The sequence below is a fragment of the Mizuhopecten yessoensis genome, unplaced genomic scaffold, assembly GCF_002113885.1.
Source record: "Mizuhopecten yessoensis strain PY_sf001 unplaced genomic scaffold, ASM211388v2 scaffold9683, whole genome shotgun sequence".
Lineage (NCBI taxonomy): Eukaryota > Metazoa > Mollusca > Bivalvia > Pectinida > Pectinidae > Mizuhopecten > Mizuhopecten yessoensis.
In genome coordinates, this window is record NW_018408170.1 from 228,011 (window position 1) to 239,402 (window position 11,392).

Here is an 11,392-nt window from a genome sequence, read left to right on the forward strand (position 1 = left end):
CCCCACCCCACCCCGCAGACAGTGGCAGACGGTAAGATTGACACGGGCAGGAATTCCCACAAGTTATCCCCCACCCCACCCCGCAGACAGTGGCAGACGGTAAGATTGACACGGGCAGGAATTCCCACAAGTTATCCCCCACCCCACCCCGCAGACAGTGGCAGACGGTAAGATTGACACGGGCAGGAATTCCCACAAGTTATCCCCCACCCCACCCCGCAGACAGTGGCAGACGGTAAGATTGACACGGGCAGGAATTCCCACAAGTTATCCCCCACCCCACCCCGCAGACAGTGGCAGACGGTAAGATTGACACGGGCAGGAATTCCCACAAGCTGCAATGAAAGACTTCTCCTAAAGAACGTTCATGAAACCAAGACAAATGTTTATGCAGGCCTTGCAAGGCTTTGTCAAGGTTCGCCTGAAGCAACTTCAGATTTCTAGGTCCGACCATATTTAATAAACGAACAACTGTGGTCCGACCGGTTTAACCGTTTATACTAAAACGGCCCTGGTACTTGCCTGTATTGCTCGCTGGAAGAACTTGATGGCAGTGTCATGCTCTCGCTGTAGACTGAAACAGTTCCCCATGGCACACCACGCCTGTGGTATAAAGAAGACATATACTTCAAATATAATTTACTTCTGCAATTTGACTTTTTTCAGGTAATATTGTATTGCATGTCACGTTTCTCTTTTATGCGTATGAAAAGAGGCTGTTGCTCCTGTGATAGGAATACTGTCCAAATTTTAATCCTTTTTCACTCAATTTTTTCTTAAATGTTCGGACAAAGTCCTGACATGTTGTATTTACCAAAGGAATCCTGTGCTGCCTTACCTGTGGAGCCGATTTATCCATGTCAGAGAGTTCCTGAGCAAGGGTAGATAACTCAACATCCTTCTGTAAATGCCATAAGGTAGTACTGTGTATTTCCAGGCCATCCAAATGGTAAGGTTCTAATGACCTCACTTCGGAGAAAACACGCTCGGCCTGAAACCCAATATCTCATGCATGTAGGCTTGTTATCGGGCTCGGACAGACAGGTCGACAGATATGACTATTCCAGAATGGAACCATATAGCGGCACAATTTCAAATGCCAATCAAATAATTAAAACTGATTTAAACCCCTTAATATATATATTCACACACATGCTCACAACTCATATACAAGATCAATTCTCAAATAAATGTAGAACTTTTGTTATCGGGTGAGATGGGTCAACAGTTACGTGATAGAATGAAGATCCCTAAGGCTACATTCGCGTTACCGGTTGAAACGGTTGAACCTGTAAAGAAAACGACAGGTACAGATTTGGACCGAGGCTGACCTCAGGAAAATTTGGTACGTGTAGATTGAGGGGTCCAGACGTACCTGGCCGAAACTAAACTGCTGAATATTGCTAGTTTGCGTTATTCTTTCTAAAACAATGTCAAGCCACATGTAGTTTTTATGATACGTTATGTAATTTTGTGGACGCGTGAGGGCATAATAATCTTGATGCATTGTTTTTTATTCTCCGAAACTGTGCATTTTTAGCTCTGCTTATAGAACGGTCCAAGTGTGTTCGTTTATCGTGGAAAATTTCTGCGCCACACGTACCGTTTCAACCGGTAACGCGAATGTAGCCTAACTGTCCGGTTGAGCAGACGAAGGGTAGATAGTCCTCACTTCCTCATACCATACCTAAGCAGGCATACCCACCTATAGGATGATTTTTCATTTGATAATAGCAGCCGGATGTAAATGAATTGACAAGGCTGGGTGGTCTGTAGTACTCACCTTCTGATTTGGAGTAACTAGGTACAACCCACCAGAGTGATAGATTTCACTGATTATTTTTAGTTCTTTTTAATGATAATTTAGGTGTTGTAAATGATCTGATTAATGAGGAGATGTTAAAACCTGTGCTCAAAATCTGATACTTGGCAAGCTCTAATTATCACATTCCAAATGCAAATTTCCAATGGATTTGATTTACTAGGGAAGGTAATGTACAGAATTCACATATAGTACTTGTACACCAGGCAATTTCAAGCTGATGAATTGGTTTTGACAAAGGGAGGTAATTTATAAAACTTAAGATTCTGACAAAGCATAAGAGGGGGCCTGTTCGTTTATGCGGAACAACCAGTTTGTCTGTTTTTAAATGTAACAATTTGGGGTATAAATCCTGGCGAACGTGCAATTGTTCATTCAGGCCTTACAAGGCATTGTCAAAGCTCGCCTGAAAGCACCATCAGGTTTCTAGGTCCGACCTTATTTCATTACAGAACAACTCTGGTTCAACCGGTACAACCGTTCGGATTGCGATAAACAAAAGAGGCCCTGATCAGTTCAATTCTAATAGGGGAGGTAATATATAGAACTCTCATTCTGACAGAGGGTAAGCTAAACAATATGACAAGGGGAAGTAACACATCCTCACCTTCTGATACTGGGCGAGCTCAAAGTATGCGCGTCCCACCTTACACAGGACATAGCCAGTGTTGTAGTGGTGGAGGGGCAGGTCCTGGAAGCACTCGATGGCCTTTCTACAGTCATACTGACTCAGGGCCTGGTATGCCCGCCCCATGCTCTGCAACAGGTTCAGCATTCCACCTTCAAAGCACATGGTCAAAACCTTTTTACTGGTCATGCAGACTATTATGGACAAAATTCAAGCACATGTCATGCAGTTTTCAAGCAGTTTCTTGCGATTCTTCCTTGCGTTTGGATAAAAGGATAAAGATTGTGTTCATTCACCTACCTTATCAGTGTTTATACTTACACAAGGACTGATGTTGTATCTGGAGAATCTGGGTTTGTGACGGTGTGTCCGACTGTCGTGGCTTTGTACCCGTGTCATTCACCTAGCCTATCAGTGTTTATACTTACATAAGGACTGATGTTGTATCTGGGGAATCTGTGGTTGTGACGGTGTGTCCGACTGTAGTGGCTTTGTACCCGTGTCACTAACCTACCTTATCAGTGTTTATACTTACACAAGGACTGATGTTGTATCTGGAGAATCTGTGTTTGTGACGGTGTGTCCGACTGTAGTGGCTTTGTACCTGTGTCATTCACCTACCTTATCAGTGTTTATACTTACACAAGGACTGATGTTGTATCTGGAGAATCTGTGTTTGTGACGGTGTGTCCGACTGTAGAGGCTTCGTACCCGTGTCATTTGTATGATCAGTCTTCCCCAGCCCCAGACCTGGCAAGGAACATAAAACACTGAACACATCCCAAAACAAACATCAATATAAATACACCCAGTTAGGAAGGAATATATTATTATTATTCGAGGTTCTTATATACCGCTTTATTACAACCTAGTTCGTAGTTCGTCTCAAAGTGGTTCACAAATTATTATCCGTGGTTATAGGGCCTTTGCAACCAGCCAATAACTTTCTTCTCCCTGGGGAGCATGCAGCCTGAGCTGCCATTTCGGCGCTAACAGCTAGCAGTCAACAATTCTAGCACTGCCCAACCACAAACTCATTTACAGCTGAGTAGACTGGAACAAGAGGAGTAAAGTATCTTGCTCAAAGATACATCACAGTGCCATACCATGACTCGAACCCACAACCCTTCGGTCGTGATCCATTCATGATGAAAGAACGAAACCTAATGTATAGCTATCAACTGTCTATTGATGTAGTGGTAGTGTTATCACTTTATTTGGGTATTCAGTCCTACAAAATTATGAACCGATTATACAGTTGATCATCGATTGGTTTACTACAATGTATACAACACCTGATTAATGTTTATGTCATTTGACTAATAAATCTATGAGTATCTACAAATTTAAACAGCCTGCCTAATATGTGGGTTTATGTGATACCTGCAGACTGAAGTACAGTCCACCAGAAAACTTTCATTCTGTCAATTATTTGCCATCCACCAGTAAAACTCCCTTCCTCGCCCAATGTGTATTTCACCCTTCACTGGGAAATTTATACTGTATAGGGCATGTTGTTTGGAGGAGGGCAAAAATGGTGATTTTTAAACTACGCTGAAAAATTCCTGGTGTATCGTATATGACATGATATATTAGCCCTCATTGAGGGGGGCAAAAATGGCGAATTTTAAACTACTCTGAAAATTTCCTGGTATTCAGTATTGCAGTGGCCCATATATGTACACATACCTATATTTTTCTTTGGATTTCTTCCCGTTCCTCTTGGACTTTTGTTTTCCTGTAAAAGGAGACGACCTTGTCACAACACAGAAATTATGAATCCACCAAGGTCACCTTTGCTGTCCATGCATGTCATCTATTGTATGTTAACCACTCTTTATCAATTTACCATTCACAACGATTGATTGTTTATCACTACCCGTTGGTATTGTAAACTTCCACAACCACATGCTATCCACTTTAATTGTCTCCCTTTTCACAGCTTCAATTTTGTGCCATTTTCCATCACAAATAACACTATGAAAATCCAGAGAAGTGTCACCCTCACAAATAACCGATAAGCTAGTTACAAACAGGACCTGAAATACTTACATAAGCACATATAACACTACCTCAACAAAACTGCAGGGGGGTTATACTATACACTACTGAAGCCTACCTTCACTGTACGTTCCGTACCACAGGGGGTTATACTATACACTACTGAAGCCTACCTTCACTGTACGTTTCCGTACCACAGGGGGTTATACTATACACTACTGAAGCCTACCTTCACTGTACGTTTCCGTACCACAGGGGGTTATACTATACACTACTGAAGCCTACCTTCACTGTACGTTTCCGTACCACAGGGGGTTATACTATACACTACTGAAGCCTACCTTCACTGTACGTTTCCGTACCACAGGGGGTTATACTATACACTACTGAAGCCTACCTTCACTGTACGTTTCCGTACCACAGGGGGTTATACTATACACTACTGAAGCCTACCTTCACTGTACGTTTCCGTACCACAGGGGGTTATACTATACACTACTGAAGCCTACCTTCACTGTACGTTTCCGTACCACAGGGGGTTATACTATACACTACTGAAGCCTACCTTCACTGTAAGTTTCCGTACCACAGGGGGTTATACTATACACTACTGAAGCCTACCTTCACTGTACGTTTCTGTACCACAGGGGGTTATACTATACACTACTGAAGCCTACCTTCACTGTATGTTTCCGTACCACAGGGGGTTATACTATACACTACTGAAGCCTACCTTCACTGTACGTTTCCGTACCACAGGGGGTTATACTATACACTACTGAAGCCTACCTTCACTGTACGTTTCCGTACCACAGGGGGTTATACTATACACTACTGAAGCCTACCTTCACTGTACGTTTCCGTACCACAGGGGGTTATACTATACACTACTGAAGCCTACCTTCACTGTACGTTTCCGTACTGCAGGGGGGTTATTCTGTATCCTACAAAGCAGAAAAAATACTTAAGATACATGGTGAGAAAAATTCATTTGTCAAACTAAGATATTGTCAAACATACATCAGGTAGCTCATTAGTTGAATTTTATCCCGGGCTGGATTTTGTCCCGATGACAGTTTTATTTGTTTGTGTTGTAACAGTTTGCCCCCACTTCAAGCCAGTACACTGGAAACCTTTGTATTGATCGGGTTACGTCTGAATGACCGATCAGGAGACGGGCAAGGACAACCTCGTCTCGGCGGGTTTTACTATAGCTTGGATACCATTCACCGACTTTTTGTTTTACACTGTCTACCAACGCCACATCATGTAAAACAGGCACTGTCAGCTACACAAACCTGTGGTTATCAAACTACGATCAAACGATTATGTTACACTGTCTACCAACGCCACATCATGTAAAACAGGCACTGGCAGCTACACAAACCTGTGGTTATCAAACTACGATCAAACGATAATGTTACACTGTCTACCAACACCACATCATGTAAAACAGGCACTGGCAGCTACACAAACCTGTGGTTATCAAACTAGGATCAAACGATAATGTTACACTGTCTACCAACGCCACATCATGTAAAACAGGCACTGGCAGCTACACAAACCTGTGGTTATCAAACTAGGATCAAACGATAATGTTACACTGTCTACCAACGCCACATCATGTAAAACAGGCACTGGCAGCTACACAAACCTGTGGTTATCAAACTAGGATCAAACGATAATGTTACACTGTCTACCAACGCCACATCATGTAAAACAGGCACTGGCAGCTACACAAACCTGTGGTTATCAAACTAGGATCAAACGATAATGTTACACTGTCTACCAACGCCACATCATGTAAAACAGGCACTGGCAGCTACACAAACCTGTGGTTATCAAACTAGGATCAAACGATAATGTTACACTGTCTACCAACGCCACATCATGTAAAACAGGCACTGGCAGCTACACAAACCTGTGGTTATCAAACTAGGATCAAACGATAATGTTACACTGTCTACCAACGCCACATCATGTAAAACAGGCACTGGCAGCTACACAAACCTGTGGTTATCAAACTAGGATCAAACGATAATGTTACACTGTCTACCAACGCCACATCATGTAAAACAGGCACTGGCAGCTACACAAACCTGTGGTTATCAAACTAGGATCAAACGATAATGTTACACTGTCTACCAACGCCACATCATGTAAAACAGGCACTGGCAGCTACACAAACCTGTGGTTATCAAACTACGATCAAACGATTATGTAAGTGCTAAAACATTTCCTCTGTAATTAGCAAATCATGTTTGTGATAGGGTTACAAATGAAGAACATGTACCAAAGTTATGACTGTTCTGGATGAGTGAGGTTATTTTCGGCCAAGAATAACTGAATTCTGGTTTTGACTTTTTACTTACCCCGTCTGTTGACTTCTCCGTGTCACAGGCTAAAACATAATAAAGCATGAAATGTCAAACACATTAACTTATACATTAGTTCAAAAACGTGACTAATAATATTTTCTAAGTGTTGATATTTGATATTTAACAATTAACATAATAGACCCCAGGGATAATCCTGGAAGGAGCCATGGGGCCATTGACCCCTCAAAACTGAAATTGACCCCTCCATGTTCCAATTTTTCTTTTAGTTTTACATAGAATGGCCCCTCTTAGTTTTGTTATGGATTAAAAATTGCTGAAATGGCCCACTGCTCTCAAATTCCAGGATTTTCCCTGAGATCTTATATCGTAACAATGGTTTCACATAAGCAAATGATATTGGTAAAACATCAAAGGATCACTCCATTCAGATACACCTAATTCAGCAAAACCAAAGAGAAGAAAAAAGAATCAATTCTTGATGCAAAGCAGTAGCTTCTCCCCCCTCCCTGATAAGCAGCTGAAATGACATATTACTGGGTATATTTCAAATTTTGCTAAAAGAAATTATCATTTGGATCCCCCTCCTAACAGTCCATCTGTTTATATTGGAAGAAAGTCATCTGTAAAAATGGTCTTATCATGGAAACCAGAAAGGTAACCTATGGCCACCATCCCCAGTGGTCTCGCAAAACCATCTCCATTGTACATGTCCCCACTAACAACTGACCAGACGAGTGCTAATTTTGATTTGCCTGTAGGCCACGTATCTGAATGGAGCAGCAACATCATGTTTACTCTTTCTAGTAGCCTTGTTCTCAAAAAATACTTTTGTCTGAAGCCTTTTTTTCCTTTTTATTTATTTGTAAGCAGTAGACATTCTCCATTACTAGTTATTATCCATATTATTTGTAATCCATCTTCTTCATCAATAATTGGTTTGGTTTGTTTGTGTTTTATGTCCTTTTAACAGCTATGGTCATTTAAGGACGTGCCAGGTTTGGTTTGTTTGTGTTTTATGTCCTATTAACAGCTATGGTTATTTAAGGACGTGCCATGTTTGGTTTGTTTGTGTTTTATGTCCTATTAACAGCTATGGTCATTTAAGGACGTGCCAGGTTTGGTTTGTTTGTGTTTTATGTCCTATTAACAGCTATGGTCATTTAAGGACGTACCAGGTTTGGTTTGTTTTAGTTTTACGTCCTATTAACAGCTATGGTCATTTAAGGACGTACCAGGTTTGGATTGTTTGTGTTTTATGTCCTATTACCAGCTATGGTCATTTAAGGACGTTCCAGGTTTGGTTTGTTTGTATTTTGTGTCCTATTAACAGCTATGGGCATTTAAGGACGTGCCAGGATTGGTTTGTTTGTGTTTTATGTCACATTAACAGCTATGGTCATTAAAGGATGTGCCAGGTTTGGTTTGTTTGTGTTTTATGTCCCATTAACAGCTATGGTCATTTAAGGACCAGTGCTCCAGATAACTTTTGAACATGTGGGGCTGACGTCACGGTCCAGACTGTTGGTCAAACGGATGGCCAAACCTTGTTGAACTTGAATGTTCGTCGTGCTCCAAACACAAGAAGGACAACGTTTTCACAAAGGGCTGCTCAAATATTCAAAAAAGTGCCCTTACCCGACATGAATAATCAGAGTATCACTTGTCCACTATTGAAAGTATCACAAAAGAAACTTCAATTAAAAAAAGAAACACGCTTCGTGAAACGGTCACAACATTAATGGAAGACATCGACGATGATGAAGTTACTGAGAGTAAAACAAATGACTGTGCCAATTCTGTATGTAGGACAATTTACTACGCAGCGAAAGAGACGAGACCAAGTGACAAATAGTGATTGTTTTAAAAGCGCCATGATTCAATTCTCGCTCATATAAGCGTTTGTAACAGGAGTACTATGCAAGCGTCTCAGTGACTCACTTGTAAGCGTATTATAATCTGCTAAATTGGTCCCGGAGACTGACGCAATGTTCCGGATTTTGCTTGCGTGAATTAAGCAAGTTCATTTTTTTCTTTTGCGTAATTTGTGAATTATCAGGCGTGAATACGCATTCACGCAAGCTATCTGGAGCACTGAAGGACGTACCAGGTTTGGTTTGGTTTGTTTGTGTTTTATGTCCTATTAACAGCTTTGGTCACTTAAGGATGTACCAGGTTTGGTCTGGTTTGTTTGTGTTTTACGTCCTATTAACAGCTAAGGTCATTTAAGGACGTGCCAGGTTTGGTTTGTTTGTGTTTTATGTCTTATTAACAGCTATGGTCACTTAAGGACGTACCAGGTTTGTTTTGTTTGTGTTTTATGTCCTATTAACAGCTATAGTCACTTAAGGATGTACCAGGTTTGGTTTGTTTGTGTTATATGTCCTATTAACAGCTATGGTCACTTAAGGATGTACCAGGTTTGGTTTGGTTTGTTTGTGTTTTACGTCCTATTAACAGCTATGGTCATTTAAGGACGGGCCAGGTTTGGTTTGTTTGAGTTTTATGTCCTATTAACAGCCATGGTCACTTAAGGATGTACCAGGTTTTGTTTGTTTTGGTTGTGTTTTACGTCCTATTAACAGCTATGGTCATTTAAGGATGTGCCAGGTTCTGTTGGTGGAGGAAAGCTGGTGTTCCCCGGAGAAAGCCACCGATCTACGCCCAGTACCTGGCGACTGCCCACCTAGGTCTCGAACCCGTCACCCTGTGGTGGAGGGCTAGTGGAAGCAAAATGCCAAGACACCTTAACCACCTGGCAACCGCAGCCCCACTCTTCAACAATTAAACTATTTATTAGTTTAAGAGATGCTAACAGTCACTTGACCATCCTTAGTGCTGAATTTCAACCCCCTCTCCTAGAAGGTTACTGTAAACTTCAGCCCCTCTCCTAGGAGGTTACTGTAAACTTCAGCCCCCTCTCCTAGAAGGTTACTGTAAACTTAACTTACTTTAGTATCATTTGCATCTGAATTATTGAGCTTGATTATGAATGTGCCAACCAAAGTTCATGTATATAATTCTCAATTGCATATTTTTGGGTTGCGCTAATTCGTCAATGTGCTAATGTACTAAATTTGATAATGTGCTAAAATTTGAGTGCACTATAATATGTATGTTCACAGTATATTCATTGTGTTTTCCATAATATCTGTCCACAGAGAAGCAGCTTTACAATTATGACAGAGTCGTAGCGTACCTTTTTACAAGGTGCCCGGCTTTCCAGAGTATTACTGTCCGTCAGTGCTGGCGAGGGCGTGACAAACATAAGGTGTGACGGCGAGTCTAGATTTGCAAAACTTGGTGTAAATGGCGTCCCTTGACCTTGAAACGGTGTCTGTAAATAAATATTAAACATTCCAATATCTGAGTCAGTAATGATTTAGAGTTACAGGATGCAAAATCAACATTTAGAGTTACAGGATACAAAATCAACATTTAGAGTTACACGATACAAAATCAACATTTAGAGTTACACGATACAAAATCAACATTCAGAGTTACTGGATACAAAATCAACATTTAGAGTTACAGGATACAAAATCAATATTTAGAGTTACAGGATACAAAATCAACATTTAGAGTTACAGGATACAAAATCAACATTTAGGATTGCTACTTTTAGAGTATGCTTCAGTCACCAAAATATTATCAAAACTTGGCACCATTCTCAATCCAACCTCCACAAACTGAGCGAAACTAAATCTCATTGGGAATGTGTATAAGTTTGGCTTATAACACGAAAATCCTTTGATTGGGAAATAGAGTACTAACCTGACTTTTGGACTCGCAGAGGGTGTGTTGCTGAAGTGTATCCGGAGTTTTCAGGAATTCCATCATGTCGAGGCGAGCCAAGTTGGGACTGCAGATGTGTTTGACCACCTGAGGTATTGTTGTGATCTGGGAGTTAGGCGGCGCCTTGAATACCTGACAGGGTTCACTTTTGTCACCTGTTCAGGAAACATATGTATATGTACAGAATGTTGAGATGGATAAACTGTCGGCAAAATATACATAGGATAAAGGCATACTCTTTACAGAATAGTTTACGCGTGACCTTTACCGCATTCACCTATAAACAAGCGAATTCACCTCGAGGGGATGAATGATTCGTTTTCTCTTACCCTGTAGACCTAGTCATATACATAATGTAATGTTGACGTTATATGCTCAACTCATTGTTGACCTGAGCCCGTAGTCATGAAACTGTTCTCATGCTCAAGCATGGATTTTGTGCTCAAACCAACTTTCTTGTAACCAACTTAAATCATGTCAAACGATCAAAAAGTCAAATGTAAACATTGAAAACAGTATTTGGCTTCAAGTCTCTTCAATTTTTCCCCCAAATCATTGACAAAGTAAGATTTCATCATAATATATAAACGGAACAAGAAATCAGGCTTGAGCACACAATCCATGCTTGAGCATGAGAACGGTTTCATGAATACGGGCTCAGGTGTTAATGAATTGTTGACAAGATGTCATTGTACTGTTGATGTCTTACAATTGTTACAACCCCCTCTCCCCTAGGATGTTAATGAATTGTTGACAAGATGTCATTGTACTGTTGATGTCTTACAATTGTTACAACCCCCTCTCCCCTAG

At 41.0% G+C, this 11,392-nt stretch overlaps 1 protein-coding gene across 1 annotated transcript in view; it reads right to left on the reverse strand.

Annotated features, from left to right (window-relative positions):
• The window catches only part of LOC110458634 (cell division cycle protein 27 homolog), a 40,794-nt gene that overhangs the window by 12,887 nt on the left and 16,515 nt on the right, over positions 1–11,392 (reverse strand). The window contains exons 6-14 of the mRNA XM_021510421.1: positions 10,562–10,737; positions 9,987–10,124; positions 6,824–6,852; positions 5,353–5,395; positions 4,140–4,188; positions 3,093–3,200; positions 2,430–2,602; positions 839–991; positions 523–603 (exon numbers count right to left, since the gene is read on the reverse strand). Of these exons, the coding sequence (XP_021366096.1) occupies positions 523–603; positions 839–991; positions 2,430–2,602; positions 3,093–3,200; positions 4,140–4,188; positions 5,353–5,395; positions 6,824–6,852; positions 9,987–10,124; positions 10,562–10,737 (950 nt within the window). The remainder of the gene's footprint in view (positions 1–522; positions 604–838; positions 992–2,429; positions 2,603–3,092; positions 3,201–4,139; positions 4,189–5,352; positions 5,396–6,823; positions 6,853–9,986; positions 10,125–10,561; positions 10,738–11,392) is intronic.